The 21760-nt window shown below is 46.2% G+C and overlaps 1 protein-coding gene across 1 annotated transcript; it reads right to left on the bottom strand.

The window, feature by feature from the left end:
* Positions 1–4220: 4220 nt before the first annotated feature.
* LOC115666929 (protein GLUTAMINE DUMPER 5-like) lies at positions 4221–5094 on the bottom strand. The gene has a single exon (XM_056306662.1). It carries the CDS (start codon positions 4980–4982, stop codon positions 4407–4409), a length of 576 nt encoding a protein of 191 aa, XP_056162637.1. The 5' UTR covers positions 4983–5094; the 3' UTR covers positions 4221–4406.
* Between the last annotated feature and the right edge of the window lie 16666 nt (positions 5095–21760).

Below are 21760 nucleotides of genomic sequence, written 5' to 3' on the forward strand. Positions count from 1 at the left end.
AACGCCGGACCGCGGCGGATGCGGCAAGGCGAGCTTCTTCTCGCGTGCAACGCGGGGGCCGGCGACCGAGCGGGGCCGGTGAGCGGCGGTCGCGGGTGACGAGCGGTGGCTCGGCTCGGTCGGGCAACGGCGGCGCGAGGCGAACGGCAGACGGTGGCTGGGCTGGTCCTGGTGAGCAACAAGCAGGAGGCCAGAGCAGTCGCGGCCGGAAGAGAAGACCCACGGAGAAGAAGAAGAAGAGAGGAAGAAAATAAAAGAAGAAGAAAGAAAGAAAAGGAAGAGAGAGAGAGAGGAATGGATGGGTCTGACAAGGGGGGGACAGACGTGCGAAGAAGGGGAAAGTGACCGGAGAGAGAGAAAGAGAGAGAGAGAGAAATAAATAAACATTCAAATAATAATTGCGATCCAATGGCCTATATTTAAAACCGAAAGCGATCTATCGGTCCAAATTAATTCTAGAATATAATAAGGGACAAAGGCCAAATTAATTAAATCAAACTACCTTGAGGGAGGTCTACTAGTCCAAATGTGCACCCGGTCAAAAATCCACTTTTCACATATCCCGGGCAATATCGAGGCTGGCCACAATAATATCGACACCGTCCAATTAAATTCGTCCCGAAACTCGGAGAAATTCGACACCAAAGTTTGGGCTCTAATTAACGGCAAAAATTCGATCGAATGCAATTTTAGCGAAATCTCAAATTTAAAACAATAACCGGGAGTGATCAGTTCCCGGACGAGATTTTACTATAAGCATATTGACGAATTACATATTTTATAAATCCCAAAAATGGGCCGAAATTCGGAATGTCACAATCCGCATGCACAAAGTTGAGTTTAAGGGGTATTTCAGTTATTATCTTAAGTCTTGGAGGGCATATTAGACAATTTTAAGTAGGGAAAAAACCAGCAAAAACTCCGAACTTTGCCATCTGTGACACATTTACCCCGAACTTTCATTTGTGACACCAAAAACCCCAAACTATGCTATTTGTGACACATTTACCCAAATGTATTTAGTCCATGGGCATTTTCGTCTTTTTTGCTTTTTCTTTTTTTTTTCTCTTTTTTTTTTCCTTTCCGGCGAGGGCCACCCTCGCCGGCGTCGGGTGAGGGGGGCCCTCGCCGGCGTCGGGCGAGGGTCGCCCGACTCGAGCGAGGTCGACCTCGCCGGAGTCGGGCGAGGGCCGCCTCGCTCGGCCCGAGCGAGGCGACCTTCGCCCGACGCCGGCGAGGGCCGCCCTCGTCCGACGCCGGCGAGGGCCGCCCGACGCGGCGCGCGCGAGGGCCCCTTCGCCCGACGCGAGCGAGGGCCCCCTCGCCGAGATCCGGTGAGGGCGACCACCTCGCGACGTCGGGCAAGGGTCGCCTCGCATGAGTCGGGCGAGGGTCGCCCTCGCCGGATCGCGGCGAGGCCGCCTCGCCGGCGTCGGCGAGGGCCGCCTTGCTCTCCCTGGGCGAGGGCGACCTCGCCGACGCCGGCGAGGTCGCCTCGCGAGATCTGGAGAGGGCCGCCTCGCTCGACGCCGGCGAGGCCCCTCGCCGGCGTCGGGCGAGTGGTCGCCTCGCCCGGGCGGCGAGGGCGGCCCTCTCCCGGCCGCCGGCGGGGGCCTCGACGGATCCGGCGAGGGCCGCCCTTGCTGACGCCGGGCGAGGGCCCCCTCGCCGGACGCCTGGCGAGGGGCCCTCGCCGGATCCGTGAGGGGCCTGCTTAACGCCCGGCGAGGGCCCCTCACGGAAAGGAAAAAAAAAGAGAAAAAAAAAAAGAAAAAGAGAAAAAGACGAAAATGCCCATTGACTAAATACATTGGGGTAAATGTGTCACAAATAGCATAGTTTAGGGTTTTTGGTGTCACAGAAAAAAGTTCGGGGTAAATGTGTCACAGATGGCAAAGTTTGGGGTTTTTGGTGGTTTTTTCCCTTTTAAGTATAAAGGGTATTTTGCTCATTTCGAGTCAATGGGTACCTAGGTAATTTTCATAAAGAATGATCTATAGCTCAGCCTCGGGTGTGGACCTACCGGGCCAAGCTCGATTGCTGGCCTTGCCGACAAGGCCCTAGGGCCATGTTTAGGCCACGACAAGGGCACAATGAGGCCATGGGCCCGACCACGTCTAGACCATGGTTAGATGTGGATGTAACCATAATCTGGTTAGCGAGAAGATCATCCCGCCGATGCTATTCAGCAGCAATGGCCGCCATTCAACCCGGTCAAGGGAGAAAGGTGGCGACGAGGATGAACATTGTCTTTACGAAGTTGACTGCCATGTTTGCGAGGAGATTTTTGTCAAGGGAGATGATATCGGCCTTCTTGAAAATGCGGGGCTATAGAGTAGTATGATGTCGATGCTAGAGGCCTGTTGGATGAAGTAGATCCCAATCGTGCAGATGAGCATGTGGTGAATGGATGGGATTAGGTGGAGAAGGAGATCTTGCAACACGCCCTCCCTAGTGTTCTGCTTGGTTTTCTGCTCGGTTTTCTGCTCCTCCTTCTTCATATAGATGTAGTAGAAACTCAATGTAACTTTCATTTTCGCCAATCGACATCCAACGGTGGTCATTTTGGTTTAGTGGACACAAATTTTGGTTAAAATTTGTGCCGTTTGACAAAAATGAAAGTCATAGGGGGTTCCTGTTACGTCTATACGAAAAATGAGGAGAAGAACACCAAACAGAGCGGTTTTATTTCTTATGCCTCTTTTCCTTTCTTGGCTAAGTGACACCATGTTTTCACGTATTATCAATCATTTTTTAGTACACACTGAATCCCCATTATTTAGGTCTTGGTGAGGGAGGCACACAAGAAAAGCAAATTATTTTTCTTACGACGAGTTACCAAGGCTTATGGAGATCCGTCCTAACCAAGAACAAAATGCCGTAAAACCAAATTATTTTTCTTATGATGATTTACAAAGATTTATGATGATATGTTGTAACCAAGGATATGTCGTAATATTAATTTTTTGCTTGCAACGATTTGCAAAGATTTGTGACGGTGTATCGTTACTATGAGTAAATCATCGTAAAATTAAAATTCTATTTCTTGTGAAGATTTACAAATGTTTATGTTAGTCCCTCGTAACCTTGAACAAAACATCTTAAAATTGAATTCTTTTTCCTAACTTATAAATTAAATTACTACAAAGGTTTTTGAAGGTCCGTTGTACCAAGAGCAACATAACATAAAAATCGAAACTTTTTTCTTATAACGGTTTGTAATGTTGCGATTTTTTTTACTCATGAACAATAGAAAATATAAAATAACGAACTTGTTATGGTGTCACAATATTTGTGTCAATAAGTAATAACAAGTGAAAACGAATATAGCTAATATAGATTAAATAGGTCGACTTAGATTAGCTCATTAATTGGGTCGACATAACACATCTGATAAAAAAAATAGATTAGACGATATCGATTTCGAATTATACGAGTTGAAGTTTAAGACGGTCCATTTATCAATCATTTCAAACGCATTGAGGACGGTTATAACACCGACCTCGAAATATTAATCCACGGCACAAGAAATTTTGGTATGTGTGTACGACATTGTACGGAGTACCAAGTGAAGCTGCTCCTACGTCGTGCTTTGGAACAGTAGCCCTGTTCTCGTCAATTACGAAGCTGCCTCCCCCCACCCCCATCCGTGAGTTATGACGCCGCTTTCTTCTCTCTTTTCGAAGATAAAAGCGGTTTCGAGTCGCCGCGCGAGGCGGACAAACCTACTGCAGATGTCTTAACACGTGGCTTCGGACAACCTGTCATAATCCGATAAGCTCCGACACGGGTCCCCTCTCCTCTCCTCTCACATCTGGATAAAGGGGGGGGGGGCCCCACCGCGCAGTGTGGCCGGCGGCGACATCTCGCCGTCCACCACCGCCGGAGGAGAACATGAGTGGGGCGAATATGTGCGATCCATCCGTCGACTTGTCTGCTTTATTCTCCCACTCAAAACTGAATTAACAATGTCTCGTTGCGCCAAAAAGGTCGCTCCCACTAATCTTTAGCTTTCCTTCTCCTGCTTTGGTTCTGCTGCTTTTTTCCTTTTCTTTCCTTTCTTTTTCGATCTAGGAGCAACGGAAACGATTCCTCATCTTTAATTTGCATTTTGATCAACTGGGTTATTCGGTGCCCGCAAGGTTTTAGCTGAGAAATTGATTAGTAGGTCTGATGGTGGTGGTTCCAGGCTTGGCGGTGATTGATCGATTATCTGGAAATGAAGAGAACCCGTTCTCATCTCAATTCCTCTCCAAAAATGATTTACATTTCCCGATTAGCCATGAAAAGGGAAGTAAAGGGGGAAAAAGAAAGAAAGAAAGAAAGAAAGAAGAAGGCCTCAAAGCCAAAATCGAAACAAAACTTGGTTTTTCTCGCTCTCGCCACACGCAATCACAGACTGCTTGCTAATCCTGTTGCTGGGTTTGATCCTCTGCTGCTTCTCTGTTTTCTTCAGCAGCTGCTGAATTATGACCATGACCAACGTGACCTCCAACGTCATCGTTGTTGATGTCAGTAGTCTCCTTGGTCTTGTCGCAATTCTCTTCCTTCTCCTTCTTCGCATCGAAGCTCTCCCCATCGTCGCCATTGCTCTTGCATTGGGAATCGCCGAAAGAAGGGCCTCTGCTGCACATCGGCGTGGCGAGGAAGGTGGGCTTCTCGTCGCCGGCCATGATCACCACTATCTTCTCTTCGTACACCTTCACGGCCTTGTTGTACCCTTCTCCCTCGACCGTCTTTGCTTCGCCCCCGTTCTCTTCGTCTCCCTGGGCGCCGCTCGAACTGCCGGAGAGCCTCCAGTAGGAACAGGCCAGGATCAAGAGAGCGAAGCCTATGAGCCCCAGCATCGCCGCCAGGCCTCCGAACAGGTACGGCACAGGGGAGTGCCACGGCGACCGGTGCGACGCCGTCGGCACCGCAGGCGGGGTCGAGACCGTCGCCGTCGACAGGGGTGCGTACGTTGTGTCCGCGAGGGTTCTCATCTCTCTTGCGTTCTTCGTCCTTTTTTCCTGTTTAAAGTTTTGATTTTGCAGTGGGTGTGAGGTAGGAGAAGAAGAGGAGGTAAGGAACTTGAACTTGGAGGAATGCGGAGTGCCAACTGTGTGCCCCTGTATATATAGTGGGGGAGGAGAGAGAGAGAGAGGTGCAATTGTATATGCTTTAACGTTGGTGGGGTCACAGGTTTGGTTGCGAGTTGTACAACACGATGACGACATCAGCACCGAGAGCTTCATTCTTGTGTTTTCATATTTTCCTTGCTTTGATCCTTTTGCACTGCTTCTTGCCCTGGTGGAGTATGCAGACGTGAATCCTCTAGTTTAGGAATTTATCCCTCAAATCATGACGTTGACAATTGAGAGATGCAAATCTTTATCCTTTTCATAACGATGGAGGTATCTAATCTTATCCCAAATAGATGTGGTAGTCGCCTATCTCATGTACATTAGATGAAAATTAGAGTACCTAAATCAGGTATAGTTCTAGGGGTGACTCTAAGAAGACCCACGATAAAGGTGATTCAAAACTAGATTTTGAACAATAGACGTGAGCGTGCCTAAAAAGTTTTGCGATATTTCGATGAGTTTTACATTTGAGATCATGATTGAAACATGTCAATGGATTCAAAAAGAGCAAGTTTAGATTGACCCTAAAGAAACATTTAGGCAAAAAGAATTTGGGAATGTACGGGCTTAAGAGACCATTTGTAGCTCGGCAATTGCCTAAAGAACCTAGAGAATTCAAAAGTGAAAGTCTCTAGATCTGACCGACTGAGCAAATCTTTTTGTCTTGGCCCATTTGTCGAAGCTATAACTAGGGATGACCAATTAGACAAGCTGCGAGCTAGGGTTGAGCTCAGATTATAGTCTACCTAACTTTGCTACCTAAATGGTAGCTAGGGAAAAAATCCTAAATGCGCCAGGTACAAGCAAAGTGATGGCGAGTCAAGTTTTTCTCTGCAACATACTTATCCAAAGCCACCAATTTTGCCTTCCGGCCGCGCGTCCCGCCTAGCTGATGATTTTCGCTATTACCATCGAATTCAAGTCTATACAAAATCTCCACCAAGTTGAAGAGGGCGGTCAGATTATTACGCCCCTAAACGTCTCCCTTTGCAAAACAGGTGAGTGATGGAGATGCGATTTACAAAGAACTACTTCATGGCCACGAGTCAAGGGGACTTATAGACAGAGTAATCAAGAATATCCTAATCTAAACTAAATGGGCGATTGAGAAACAGTCAGTTACTAAATATAGCTGCAATCCTTGGACCTCATCTAGATTAGATCCGGGGCATAGCTTGTTGGTTAAGATATTTGTGCGATATTCTCATCCTAGAACAAGCTTGAGATGATGTGGACCTAGGGAAGTAAAAAGCAACAGAGTTGATGCCTAGCCCAGTTGAGGTGCACGCACGATGGTGGGATCAAATCATCCAAAGGAGGATTTGGTGCTTTGTGAGCCAAAACTTGCACTAATAAGCTTATGCATCTAAGAATAGAATTTCAAGATCTGCAGCGATTCTCTCTCTTCATACGTTAAAAACTCTATCCAAAATGGCAAAGGTAATATTCTTGGGGGCGGCAGCGCTTGGCTAATCAATCAGCTATGGCGCACTAGCACCCGCAAGTAGAATGACACCATCGTCACCATCATCGCCATTGGCAGATGAAGCACGAAAACGAAAGGAATAGCATTTCGGGTAAAGTGGGAACGACGCGCGTTCCATCTTTCATTTCGAACTTCATCATTCGTCCTTTCGAATTTAACCCTCAAGGTGTTCCCTTTCTGCGTCATCCCATAATAAGCCTCAGCAATATACGGTTTATGCTTTTTTACATCCGTTTTTTCGTTTCATTTGTCTAATTTGATGATTACGAGGAACCCCATTTCGGTTGATGTTGATTCTTGATGGATTAAAAACCCAAACCATGCAAGTCATGAACCGAACAAGAACAGAGTCGAATTAGGGTTTTTCGCTTGCGCCTTTGAATCCACGCGACCACTCTCTTGCGAGAACCCTTCTGGTAAAGCTTGGATTGTCAGCCTGTTCGTCTTGTCGTTTTCAAGGCGCATGTATTTACCGTAGCTCTCGAGCGATGTCAAGAGCCGTATTATTATTCCGACCCAAATCGTCCAAATGGACAGGAATCTGATGTTGACTTTGGTCGAGCTTGCTAAGGAAGACTGTTACATTCCTTGTTCTGTAGGATTCCCATCGTCCTCTCCCTTCTGGCAAACTTTCTGAGGAAAGTACAGTGTACAAGTGATCGGAAGATGTCCATAATTACTACCTTCACTGTACATAAAATAGGGTTTGACGAATCTTGGGTTAGATGCCAACATGTTAGGAGCTTTCTGCAACTTGTGTGAATCTAGGTGAATGTGGATTCACAGTCAAATGAATTGTAGCTCGACCACAAATTGCAAGAGCTATGGAAGCGGATACGTGCACCCTGAAAATGTAGTTGAATCGTAGGTGAAAGAAGTCTCGCGTCTAAATCTTCACAGGCAATGTAGGTATTTTTCAACTGCTGCAACATTTGACCTCGCGTCCAAGTCATTCTTCATTTTATCACAAGCATGCATTTGCAGTCATATATATCTCCATTCAGATAACTCTCGCCCTCTTTCATTGTGAATATTTTGAGATTAACCATTTATCCTAATGTGCTGTCTTAATCTACAAATGTTTTACATACAAAATGTTAACATATAAATCGATCACATTTCGACAATAGCTCGTGGTGGGTCAAGTGAACGAATCATCGTCTTTCGGAAACTCACATAACTGAAAATAAAAGCAGGCACTAAAACATGAGTACGAATCGCTTCATACATAATGCAATAAATGGAACTATCAATCACGTCGCACAAGAAATTATATTGTTAAATGCTTTCCAATATATTAGGTCCTGTATAATTTTTTTTTATAATATGATAGAATGAGTCTAAACAATAGCTTTTTTAGTTACCGGCAATCACTTACGAGACCCTCAATCGTTCAATCTTTGAATATAGATCTCCTGACCTTACTCAAATATCCATTTTATATTTTTTATTTCTTTTGCTTGACAAATGACTTTTAATAAGTACCCTTGGCATTAAAACAATATAAAAGTCTTTCTTCATGGAGAGTGCTTCCACATAAACGAGTTCCAAAACATTCATCACCCTCCAACGAGATATCGCACATCACGGGCGATTGTACTACCATGAGCTCTCTAGCAAGCTTCACATTATGTACAGAGAGAGAGAGAGAGAGAGAGAGAGAGAGAGAGAGAGAGATCTTTTGGGAACAAGCAGTCGTGGGTCGTGACTAAGAAAACCACCAACGTTAGTGCGCTATATCCTTCCTATGTTGCGCCAACGTCATTATTCGATAATTCTTATATTATCTTTCGTGCTGCGAACATGATATAACATTGATCTGTCACAGATGTCCCTTGTGCTGAGACCGTTTGCACTTCCGGCTTCTTCCATCCGTTATCTTTGTTCTTTTACTCCTCATCGACCCATTGGTTCACACTTTCTGGTTCTATTCACGAGCTGATATGCGCCAAAATCGATCCTTTTTGTCAAAAAGAACAATCTTTTTTTCCTCATCTAATCGTCATTTTTCTTTATTTTCTTAAAGAGCCTGATGTTTTTGCTTTTTGCTTTATAGATATGAGCACCCAAAGTTTCTTCAATCATGATGAGAACTGTGCTGGACCTTTACGTCCATTAAGATTTAGATGCTAATTGAAGTTTGCTAGTGTCCGCACTGTTCTGCTTCGCTTTGCGTAGGCCCTTAGAGCCACTCGGAGCTGAAATTCCCCCACGTCTCTTTGATTCTACATAGGTCCCATCAGTCTTCTTTCGATATGATTTCTGATCATGGTGGTTTCTGTTGGAGTTGGCGAATACTTTGAGGACCTTTATTTCTCATATCAGGTATGTCCACGTGAGTTTAAGGAAACCGAAATATGAACCGACGACATGTGACCTCTACGCATGGAATGTCGGGGGTTCCGCTGTCCGAACAGCGGGCGGGGGTTCCGTTCCCCGGTGAGCGGACGGGGGCTCAGGGACAATGCCCCCTAAACAACATCGGGTTTGCTGACCCGTTTATTGTGGGATTAAATGGATTCAAATAGACTTGGGCTTTGGGCCTATTTTAAGTCCTATATATTGTACTCGTATGAGATATTATTGTAACGAGTAGTTGTGGTTGTAAACATAAATATCATAGTGGAATCCCTTTGAAGGATATAGCCCTATTCTGGGGTGAAACTGGGTAAACTAGTGTGTCAATTTTTCTATTATCTATGTGATTGTTCTGATTCTGTTTAGGATAAATCCCATCAATTTCACCCCATACATCGAATTCAATCTGCGCAAATTGTTTGCCCGGTAATGGCCCTCTCATCATTGTCAAGTCATTATAAGACTTTAGAATGCTAATTTTCTAAAAAATATATATGCAAACGAAGTTCACCAAAGTTGAGGTTTTCGGTTTCGTATCCGGAAAAAAAACAAAGAACCAGATGCGCGATCGACGAGTTGGTCCTCGTGATTTGCGGCAGCGTCCCGTAGATTTTAACATCAAAAGATAGGTGCGTTTCTACTTTTATTAAAGAGATATCTCGGCTAAAATTTAGATTTCTTTGAAAAAAGAAAAAGAGACATAGACAATTGGAACTTTGTAAATCATCCTCTCACTCATATGCTTGGCCCTTTATAATTCTGATGCATGAATTCCTCCGCACACTGTGTTTAAGAGGGTAGGGGGGGACAAAAGGAGGAGCAAGATAAATTAAAGTAAAAGCCACTTTGTTATGGGAAAAAGGAAGGGAATAATATCTTAATTGCATCATTATGGGTATTGTTTGATCTGATGGCAACATCACGCATTTCAATCATAGAGAAGCTGGATTATGGAAGAGACATGAAAAAGAACTAATAGTGGATATAGCACTCAAGCTTGGCCAAATCCATTTCTAATAAACAATTAGATGGGTGCTGGAAATTTGTGTCACAATGCATGATATAAAGAGAGAGCTTCTGTTCCCTTGCACTTTTTCCTATTCTTGTATAAGCTTTTTCATTATTGTAGCACTTGAGGCACGCACAATCACAATTAAGTAGTTGAGTTGAGTGTACTTGTTTTAAATTTCTCGATTAGAAGAGGGTCGTACAATAGCCAAATAACCCAAATCCTAGAAAAGAGGTCTCTTTTGTGGAATAGCCGTAGATTTATCAGTTGGGACACCTGCAGACCCCACTAATCAATCGGTTGCAAAAGAGAGATCAAGATGATGGTTTCTTTCATTGGTGATATGACTAGTTAAAGATAGGAGAATCTGGGAAATCTGTGGGAGTGTTGTTCTCTGATGGTGGTTTGAGATTTGAGAATCACTAAGATGTCCCAGATGAACCTGCAGCTTTTCACAAGAAGTTACTGAGGAGGGTAGAGATCCAAATGTTCGGGGTTGTGAGCTAGCAGAGCTGAGACAGATTACTAAAGTCACGAGTTAATGAAGCTCAACAAAGAGTACTTGTGAAACTTCTCTCCCTGCAAAAGAAGTTAGAAGAAACGTTCCCGGTGTAATGGAGACAACACAAGTCTCCTCGGCCTGATGGCTAGAGAGCTGTGTTCAAGTCCAGATGATGATTATTTTACCAAACGAATTGCGAAGATAAGGAAGGTTCATGGTGGTCTTGTCAACAAAAGAAAAATAAAGAAAGAAGGATTCATGGGGGTGGCTTTGAGTTCTGATGTTTGATAATGAAGACAGAGACTGCGATTCCACAAAGTTAAAGTTAAGGGAAATTGACACAAGTAGTCCATGAACTTTGATTCAATGTTCAATCTCATCCCTGAACTTTCAATTTGTCCAAAATGGTCCCTGAACTATGGGTAAATGTTCAATCTAGTCCTTCCGTTTGTTCAAACTGTTAACTGATGACGTGGACCGTTAACTGATGATATGGAGCTGAGTTGGATTTTCTAATACTAAATAATGATCTAGCAAGTATTTTACAAAAGAAAAACAAATTAGGGCTTCATATAACCCTCTTCTTCCTCCTCCACGATTCTTCAACGATTCTCCTTCCTCTCAACATTAGACTTCTCAAAATGCTTGGCGATTGATACTGAAACGAAGAGGGTTGGGTTGAGGTCGATCCCGGCGACGATTCGAATCTTGGGGTCTTGGAGGACACGCCACTGCCTGTGCGTGATCTGCTCAATTAGAAATCAAAACGAGGGAAGGAAGTGAGAACTGTGTGAGCATCGAGGAATTGAAATCTCGGAAGAGCTCGTGTTCTTTATAGCTTGAACGCGAGTTTGTGTTTGGTATGCTTTTTTGGTTCTGGAATTTTGCTTCTTCTTTTTTGTTGGTTGAAGGACTTGCTTCTTTTTTTTTTTGGGTCGATGGACTTGCTTCTTCTTCTTTTTTGTGGGTTGAAGGACTCGCTTCTTAGAAGCAAAAAAATTGACTGACCAAAATCGCAGAAACAAAAACGCAAGAAAGCGTACGACAGTCGAAGAAAGAAAAAGAACAAAAAAGTGGAGATGAAGACTCAATTTGACATTTGAAGCTGAAACCCTCTGTGGTGATTTGGGGCCGAGCAGCAGTATCACTAGAGGAGAAGGAAAAAAAAAGGGGGCTTTGACCATATCAGCGGAAATGAGCAAAGGGAGATGATTTCTGAATTCAATTCACAATTCTTTCCTCCATCAACTTCTCCATTGTAACAGCCCGAATTTCGATGTAATTCCGGGATCAATAAAATTGATATTAATTTGCATTTCATTTTAGTAAGTCTCGCCCGGAGCTGATCACTCTCGGGATACTAACCAATAGGGTATGACTAACTAGAAAATGGTACGTGGACCGGGGACCCTATTGTGAAACGGACACCGATCACGAGAGACGCTGAGGGAATATTTTGGGCCAACGTGGGCCGATCGTAGGAAAGGGTGATGGATTTGGTTTGGCCAAGGCCAACGATGTACAATCGGATCGCAGGTGATTCTGCACGACCGAGAGTGCACGTGGCCAACCAGTCCTGAACTTAATTCGAACGATCGTGACCTCTGGGACTAGTGATAATTTCTCATTCTCTCAATGATCGGACCGTTATGACTCGGATAACCCTAGGTCGATACGCGTGACCTCTAAACAGCCGCCCGTTAGTGAGAGACCCTGAAATTGAAAGTTTAGCGAGTTTTGTTCACGGAATTGGGCCCGGATTTCGATGCCGATTTTCAAAGGCTTAAGAGACTATTTTTGGGAATCTGACGTCATATCACGCTGGCCATACACGTTTGGAGTTAGTACGAGTAAAAATTGGAATTTTGGTCTGGGGGTGAAAAATTACGATTTTGCCCCTCGGGACGCCAACGTTGCTTTTCGAGGCCAAATGAGGTTATTTTTCGAGGCCGACACCATTTTTGGGTGGCCACGCATACCAGGAGTCGTTATGGCCAAAAATTGGAATTTAGAAATTGGAAAAATAATATTATTTTATTCTCGAAACTTTGCGGTCGATTTTCGAGGGCTTGCGCGATGAATTTCGCGATTCCGACGCCATATTATGTTGGCCACGCACATAGAGAATTGATACGGGCGAAAAATGGAACTTCGCCCCGGGACCGGAAAAATGACGGTTTTGCTCCTGGGCCGTTTTAAGTTCCGAATTTTGGGAAAATTTTTGGGGTAATTAAATATGGATTATCAGATGTATTATTGGACCTAATGACCATTTTGCCCATCAATTATTGGGCTAGAACGAACGTCGGCCGTCGGATTAGGGTATTTTGGTCAAACGGCCCGGATCGGCGACACGTGGCGCTTTGGATTGATATTTTTGACCAATATCAGATCAGTTTCTCTCTCCTCTCCCTCTCATTCGGCTAAACCACCCCAGAACAGCCCCTCCTTCCCTTATTTCTCTCATTTTCTCTCTTGTTTGGCCTTGCCGGAGCAAGCTGCCCGTCACCGGAGCGCCGCCGCCGGCAACCGTGCTCCGCCGTCGACCACCTCAGCCCCCAGCCTGAGCCTCGCCTCCGTCCGACCCCCTTTCTCTCTCTCTCTTTCCCTCTCTTTTTCTCTCCCGGGTTAGCACCGCCGCCGCGTCGGAGCCTCGCCGCCGCCGCCGCGCCGGAGCTCGGATCGTCGTTCCGTCGCCACCCAGCCGTCCAGCACGCCGCACGACGCCGACCGTACCTGTCCGTACGGTCGGTATTTGTTCACCCACGTCCCCCCGTACGGTCACTGTTCACGCCGTCCGTACGCCGTCGCCGGGAATTCTGCCGCCGGTTTCACTGTTCACCGGTGATCGGCTGCCGTTCCCCGTCGTCGTGACCTTGGATTAAGTGAGTAAAATTCCTAAACCCGGATTAGGACTGATAGTGCGTTTTTCTGGACTGGTTTAGGTATTATCGGTGTATAATTCGGACTGGATTGAGGACTGATTGGTGGAAATAAAATCCGAGGAATTTAGTGGGATTATTATAGATAATTATTGGGCTCGGATTGAGGAAATAGCAGCTGTCCATATTTTCGAGGAATGTACCGGATTATATTGGACAGCAAGAGTTATTAGCTGAATGGCCGGGATTACCCAGAATGATTGGCTGTTGATTGATTGGTGATCAATTGTGTTTAATTGTGAAATGCCATGTTGCGTGCTTGTGTGGCTGAATCGTGCGGAGTGTGATTGGCCAATTGATGGCTTGAATTGTGTATTTGGAATTGGGCCGCACGGTATTAATAGGCCAAGTAAGCACGTGGATTGTGAATTAGGCACTGTGGAATTACTTTGATTGAACTGTGTGTCTGTGCCTATGTTATGTGGATGCTCATGTTGCATTTCATGGCACGCATTATGAATGCCGAGAATGAGGCTTGTGATGAAATTGTGTGAGACTGCGTGCCTGTCATGAGCATGTGATCACCTAAAATACCCTGAAGTGTTTTACGCGGGGTTTAGATAATAATGGGTTGTGTGATCACCTAAGGGCCTTCGGGTCGTGACCTTCGGGTCGATACCGTCCTCATGCACTTTGAAGCAGGACGATGCCCGATACGTCCGGAAGACGACCATCCTCATGCACTTTGAAGCAGGCTCTGGTTCGTAAGGAGATCAGTGTTGCGCCTCATGCACTTTGAAGCAAGCTAGAGACACTGGGCCAGATCGGTTGCTGCGCCTCATGCACTTTGAAGCAGGCTAGACGCACCGGGCCGTGAATGTTGTTGACTCGAGTCGTCGTAATAAATAATAAATTGGGCGATTGCCAGTGTGGGCCAGTGGGCCGGGAAATGTACGTGACCTGTCAACGACATTTGCATGCATGAACATGCATGGACTGGCATGCGAGTGTGTGAGACTCGGTGCATGAGCATGTGATTGGCGTACGTGTGATAATGTGTGCCACATATATGCCGTGACTATTATATGTTGATCTGTCTAACCTGCAGGGTCAGAAAATGGTTTGATTATTGTTGTATTGTGATTTAAATATTTGTTTCCGGTCAGGAGATTGCATGCTGGCCTAGCCTAGGTTTAGGGGTTGAACTCACTGAGATTCGTCTCACGGTTGTGTAAACCGAAACATTTCAGACCCCCAGCCGTAGAATGCCGAAGTCACCACCTCTTTCTGGGATACCTAAGAGCACCTTAGCCACTTACCCTTTTGACCCAGTGGCTGTTGACTGTTTATACTGCTCGCTTTTGTGTTTGATGGGTATTGTAAAAAGATTTTTTATAGTAATGTAAGTATGTACCTATTTTCTGCTGTGATCGTGTTTATTGCTTGGCTATCCTTGGCTCGTATTTTATAATTGTCAGGGTTGTTTATTTAATTGCTTCCGCTTGTGCTTGTTCTCTATTGGGCGTTGGGTCGGCGACGCTTCCTGGGACGTCGCACCATAATCGACCGGAGGTGGGATGCTCGCGCTTCGTGGGGTACGGGGCGTGACATCCCCGTTTGAATTGGTATCAGAGCAAGGTCAGCTCGGTCCAATCTGGTCGAAGCCTGGAGTGATAAGGAGCGATGAGACCATGGGTAGCCAGTAGGGTGACCTTGTGTGCTACATGCATCTCCTGACAGCTGTGTTTGATTGAGTGCTCATCGGTATGACCCGTAAAGTGCAGGTGCGGCAGGACCTGAGGTGAGTACGCGAACTCCTTGGGTGATGTGTTGATTGGCTCTTGTTAGGCCGCATGCTGGTTGTTTGATTGTTGTTTTGGTACCTGCCTAGGACTTAGACTGGGATAGATTGGTTTAAGTCTTTAATTCCTTAATGGAATTATAGCAGGTAGTTGTATAGCCGGGTAGCAAGATGAGTAGAAGAAAGGGTAAGGAACCTCAGGGTCAGCCTAGTTCAGGAGGCCAAGAGGCCTGAGACCGCCGACTAGAGAATATCATTCAAACTCCAAGCAGGAGAAGGGGAAAGGAGCCCCAAGCCTAGGCTAACAAAGGAGCCCGTGAGACTAGAGATCCGAGGTTTGATGATGTGATGAATACCCTAAGGGAGATAGGGCGTGATATGGGATTGCAGGCTCAGGAAAGGGCCGCAGCTTATGCTCGAGGGTGAGGAGCTCCAATTGCTGGCAATGAAGGTAATCAAGCCGCAAGACGGGCCGGCCCAACAATGACCACAGATGCCCCAATTGGTGGAGCAATTTCTGAAAATGAAGCCGCCAAAGTTTAATGGTAAAGGTGACCCCGAAGCTGTCCCAGATTGGGTAGAGGAATTAGAAAAGACATTTGAGGTATTGGGGTGCACCGACACAGAGAAAGTGACGTTGGCGGCGTATCAGTTGCAGAGCAGTGCGAATGATTGGTGGAAAGCCACCAGGGGTAGAGTATTCCCGGAAGGTACAGAATTAAATTGGGCAGTGTTTGTTGAAAGTTTTTATGGAAAGTACTTTTCGGAAGTCGCCCAAGAGAAGAAGTTGATGGAGTTCATGCGACTGCGCCAAGGTCAGATGACCGTTAATCAGTACGAAAGAGAATTTGCAAGATTGGCCAAGTTCGCACCGACTATGGTTGAGAACCCACGGGACAAAGCTCGGAGATTCCGGGATGGTTTGAAGCCGGATCTGCGGAGCCAGATTGTGTCGCACAATATCAAGGATTTCGGGGAAATGTATGAGCGGGCACAGATTATAGAGCGGGATCAGCAAGAAAGAGCAGCTGCTTCTGGATCGCGGTTTGCTCAGATCAGAAACAACCGCCGTATGGGGAAGAGACCTATGACAGGAAACAGGCAGTTTGTTCCACCCGCTAGACGGACAATTGGAAAGCCGAATCCCCAGCCGAGTAGATTTGGGGCATGTTTTAAGTGTGGGAGCATGGAGCATCAGATTCGCGACTGCCCACAGATGCAACCCTCAGGACCGCCTAGACTACCGCTGCCACGAATTGGAAACCAAGCCAGACTTCCCCCATCGGCTAATCAAGGACGACCACCAGCTCAAGGAAGGGTTTATGCCATGGCGCGCAGAGAAGCTGAGAATGCGTCAGGCGTGGTCACAGGTACGATTTCCTTATGTGATCATGCTGCTTATGCATTGTTTGATCCGGGGGCGACCCACTCTTTCATTTCAGAGCAGTTTATTAAGTTGGTTGGTCTGGAACCTGTGTTGCTTGAGAATGTGCTTTGCGTGTCGACACCTATGAATGATAGGGTGTTAGTTTTTTTTGGATGCCCTAGCTGTAAGATAATTATTGGGGGTAAGGAAGAACGTATCGACTTGGCAGTATTAGCCATGTTCGATTTCGATGTGATCATTGGAATGGACTGGTTAGTCCGATAGAAAGCTGTATTGGATTGCAGCGATAGGACGATCCAATTTAATCCGGATGGATGTCCTAGTTTTGTATTTCAGGGAAACCGAGGAGGAACCTCGATCCCTTGGATTTCCTCGCTTGAGGTGAGCAAGTTGTTGGATGATGGGTGTGAAGGATATATGGTAAATGTAGTGGATCCGACAGTGGCGGAACCTAAGTTGGAGGATATACCCGTAGTATGCGATTTCCCCGAGGTGTTTCCTCAGGAATTGCCGGGTTTACCGCCTGAGCGAGAGGTGGAGTTCGTGATTGAATTGGCCCCTGAGACAGAGCCGATTTTGAAAGCACCATATCGGATGTCCCTATCAGAATTGAAGGAGCTGAAAGTACAAATACAGGAATTGCTGGACAAAGGTTTTATCGCCCTAGTACGTCTCCATGGGGAGCGCCAGTCCTGTTTGTAAGAAAGAAGGATGGAACTCTGAGGTTGTGCATAGACTACCGGCAGTTGAACCAAGTGACAGTAAAGAATAAGTATCCACTGCCGAGGATTGATGATTTGTTTGACCAGTTACAAGGAGCCTCAGTATTTTCTAAGATAGATTTGAGGACCGGGTACCATCAACTGAAGATCAGAAATGAGGATATCTCTAAGACTGCTTTTAGGACCAGGTACGGGCATTATGAGTTTTTGGTTATACCCTTTGGACTAACGAACGCCCCAGCTGCTTTCATGGATTTAATGAATCGCGTGTTCAAAGAATTCCTAGATCAGTTCGTGATAGTTTTTATCGATGATATTCTGGTATACTCTAAGAGCCCTGAGGAGCATGAGGTACACTTGGCTGTAGTGCTACGGACCTTAAGGGAACACGCGTTGTATGCCAAGTTCAGTAAATGTGAGTTTTGGCTTAGCCGAGTAGGATTTCTGGGACACATAGTTTCTGGAGATGGAAGTTCTGTAGACCCAGCTAAGATCGAGGCGGTAACGAAGTGGCCTAGATCGACCTCGGTGATCGAGATCCGGAGTTTCTTAGGATTAGCTGGCTATTATCGACGTTTTGTAGAAGGATTCTCGTCGATAGCCATGCCGTTGACGCGATTGCTGAAGAAGGAATCTAAGTTCGTGTGGGATGATAAATGTGAGAGAAGTTTTCAAGAGCTGAAGCATAGATTGACAACAGCTCCCGTGTTGACCATTCCATCTGGACCAGGAGGATTTGAGGTTTATAGCGATGCGTCACTAAGAGGACTCGGTTGTGTCCTGATGCAGCATGGAAAAGTGGTAGCGTATGCGTCGCGTCAGTTGAGGCCCCATGAGATGAATTACCCGACGCATGACTTAGAATTGGCCGCGATCGTATTCGCTCTCAAAATCTGGAGACATTATTTGTGTGGAGAGAAATTCCAGATTTACACTGATCATCAAAGCCTCAAATATTTGTTCTCGCAGAAGGAGTTAAATATGAGGCAGCGCCGATGGATGGAACTTTTAAAGGATTATGATTGCGACATTTTGTATCACCCTGGTAAGGCGAATCGAGTTGCAGATGCCTTAAGTCGCAAGTCTAGTATGGCGCACCTAATGGTCAAGGAGTGGACACTATTGGAAAGGCTCAGGGATTCAGAGTTCAAATTCGAAGTGAGTCAGATATCTAGCCTGATAGCCGCCTTGAGGATTGAACCGGAAATTCAGGCCAAGATAAAGGAACTTCAGTCTACCGACCCGGAAATCCAAAAGATCGTTGGATTGGATGCTACTAAGAGGAAGCCAGATTTTCAAGTAAGTGATAATGGAATTTTGAAGTTCCGAGGAAGAATGTGCGTGCCTGACGACGCAGAGCTCAAGGAAGAAATTTTGTTAGAAGCTCATAGGAGCGATTATAGTATCCACCCAGGCAGCACGAAAATGTATCAGAATCTGCGGCAACATTATTGGTGGAACGGGATGAAGACGGATGTGGCCAAGCATGTGGCCAAGTGTTTGACATGCCAACTAGTGAAGGCACAGCACTGCAAGCCAAGTGGCTTATTGAGACCGTTAGAGATCCCTGAATGAAAGTGGGAGCACATCACGATGGATTTCGTATCGGGATTGCCACGAAGTCAGAGAGGACATGCCTCGATATGGGTCATAGTGGATCGTTTAACGAAGTCAGCGCACTTTCTGGCTGTGCGAAAGGACTTTGAGTTGGAAAGATATGCCGAATTATATGTGAGGCAAATAGTACGTCTTCATGGGGTACCAGTGACGATCACGTCGGATCGAGATCCGAGGTTTACAGCAAATTTTTGGAAATGTCTGCAAGAGGCCTTGGGCACCAAGTTACAGTTCAGTACGGCTTATCATCCGCAGACTGATGGCCAGTCGGAAAGAACGATTCAGACCTTTGAGGATATGCTGAGAGCTTGTGCAGTGGATTTTCAGGGCAAATGGGAGGAACAGCTGCATTTAGTGGAATTCGCCTACAATAATAGCTATCAGCAGAGCATTCAGATGGCACCGTTCGAAGCCTTATATGGTAGGGCGTGTAGGACGCCCCTGTGCTGGGATGAAGTAGGTGAGTGAAGTATCACGGGCCCAGAGTTAGTACAGCAGTCAGTTGAAGCTGTGGAAATCATTCGGGACAGACTTAGAACGGCGCAAAGTCGCCAGAAAAGTTATGCCGATCGAAGACGACGACCTTTAGAGTTTCAGGTTGGAGATCACGTGTTTCTTAAGGTGTCGCCTATGAAGAGATTACCTAGATTCGGCAAGAAGGGAAAACTGGGTCCTAGGTATGTCGGGCCATTTGAGATTTTGAAAAAAATTGGAGATATGGCTTACCGACTTGCCTTGCCGCCCAATTTGTCCCAAGTACACAGTGTTTTCCACGTGTCGATGTTAAGAAAGTATGAACCAGACCCGACTCATGTCTTAAGGTATGAGGAGATAGCAATGGACGACAAAGTGTCGTACGTGGAAAGTCCAGTCAGGATCGAGGATAGAAAAGAGTGTGTGCTGAGGAACAAGACGATCCTGATGGTCAAAGTTGTTTGGGAGCACCACGGAACAGAAGGTGCCACGTGGGAAAGCGAAGAAGCTATGAAACGTCAACACCCCCAGTTATTTGAGTAGATAAGGATAGATTGCAAATTTCGAGGACAAAATTTTTGTAAGGGGGGAAGAATTGTAACAGCCCGAATTTCGATGTAATTCCGGGATCAATAAAACTGATATTAATTCGCATTTTATTTTAGTAAGTCTCGCCCGGAGCTGATCACTCTCGGGATACTAACCAATAGGGTATGGCTAACTAGAAAATGGTACGTGGACCGGGAACCCTATCGTGAAACGGACACCGATCACGAGAGACGCTGAGGGAATATTTTGGGCCAACGTGGGCCGATTGTAGGAAAGGGTGATGGATTTGATTTGGCCAAGGCCAACGATGTACAATCGGATTGCAGGTGATTCTACACGACCGAGAGTGCACGTGGCCAACCAGTCCTGAACTTAATTCGAACGATCGTGACCTCTGGGACTAGTGATAATTTCTCATTCTCTCAATGATCGGACCGTTATGACTCGGATAACCCTAGGTCGATACGCGTGACCTGTGAACAGCCGCCCGTTAGTGAGAGACCCTGAAATTGAAAGTTTAGCGAGTTTTGTTCACGGAATTGGGCTCGGATTTCGATGTCGATTTTCAAAGGCTTAAGAGACTATTTTTGGGAATCTGACGTCATATCACACTGGCCATACACGTTTGGAGTTAGTACGAGTAAAAATTGGAATTTCGGTCCGGGGGTGAAAAATTACAATTTTGCCCCTCGGGACGCCAGCGTTGCTTTTCTAGGCCAAATGAGGTTATTTTTCGAGGCCGACACCATTTTTGGGTGGCCACGCATACCAGGAGTCGTTATGGCCAAAAATTGGAATTTCGATAGAAATTGAAAAAATAATATTATTTTATTCCCGAAACTTTGCGGTCGATTTTCGAGGGCTTGCGCGATGAATTTCGCGATTCCGATGCCATATTATGTTGGCCATGCACATAGAGGGTTGATACGGGCGAAAAATGAAACTTTACCCCGGGACCGGAAAAATGACGGTTTTGCCCCTGGGCCGTTTTCAGTTCCAAATTTTGGGAAAATTTTTGGGGTAATTAAATATGGATTATCAGCTATATTATTGGACCTAATGACCATTTTGCCCATCAATTATTGGGCTAGAACGAACGTCGGCCGTCGGATTTAGGGTATTTTGGTCAAACGGCCCGGATCGGCGACACGTGGCGCTTTGGACTGATATTTTTGACCAAGATCAGATCAGTTTCTCTCTCCTCTCCCTCTCATTCGGCTGAACCACCCCAGAACAACCCCTCCTTCCCTTTTTTCTCTCATTTTCTCTCTTGTTTGGCCTTGCCGGAGCAAGCCACCAATCACCGGAGCGCCGCCGCCGGCCGCCGTGCTCCGCCGTCGACCACCACAGCCCCCAGCCTGAGCCTTGCCTCCGTCCGACCCCTTTCTCTCTCTCTTTCCCTCTCTTTTTCTCTCTTTTTCTCTCCCGGGTTAGCACCGCCGCCGCGTCGGAGCCTCGCCGCCGCCGCGCCGGAGCTCGGATCGCCGTTCCGTCGCCACCCAGCCGTCCAGCACGCCGCACGACGCGCGACCGTACCTTTCCGTACGGTCGGTATTTGTTCACCGCGTCCCTCCGTACGGTCACTGTTCACGCCGTCCGTACGCCGTCGCCGGGAATTCCGCCGCCGGTTTCACTGTTCACCAGTGATCGGCTGCCGTTCCCCGTCGTCGTGACCTTGGATTAAGTGAGTAAAATTCCTAAACCCGGATTAGGACTGATAGTGCGTTTTTCTGGACTGGTTTAGGTATTATCGGTGTATAATTCGGACTGGATTGAGGACTGATTGGTGGAAATAAAATCCGAGGAATTTAGTGGGATTATTATAGATAATTATTGGGCTCGGATTGAGG

Source organism: Syzygium oleosum, unplaced genomic scaffold, assembly GCF_021117445.2.
Source record: "Syzygium oleosum isolate NSW1041296 unplaced genomic scaffold, Sole_v2.1 Sole_v2.46, whole genome shotgun sequence".
NCBI lineage: Eukaryota > Viridiplantae > Streptophyta > Magnoliopsida > Myrtales > Myrtaceae > Syzygium > Syzygium oleosum.

What these genes read in the sequence shown, in the direction of transcription:
- LOC115666929 (XM_056306662.1), bottom strand. Translation starts at nt 4,982, where the DNA reads ATGAGAACCCTCGCGGACACAACGTACGCACCCCTGTCGACGGCGACG.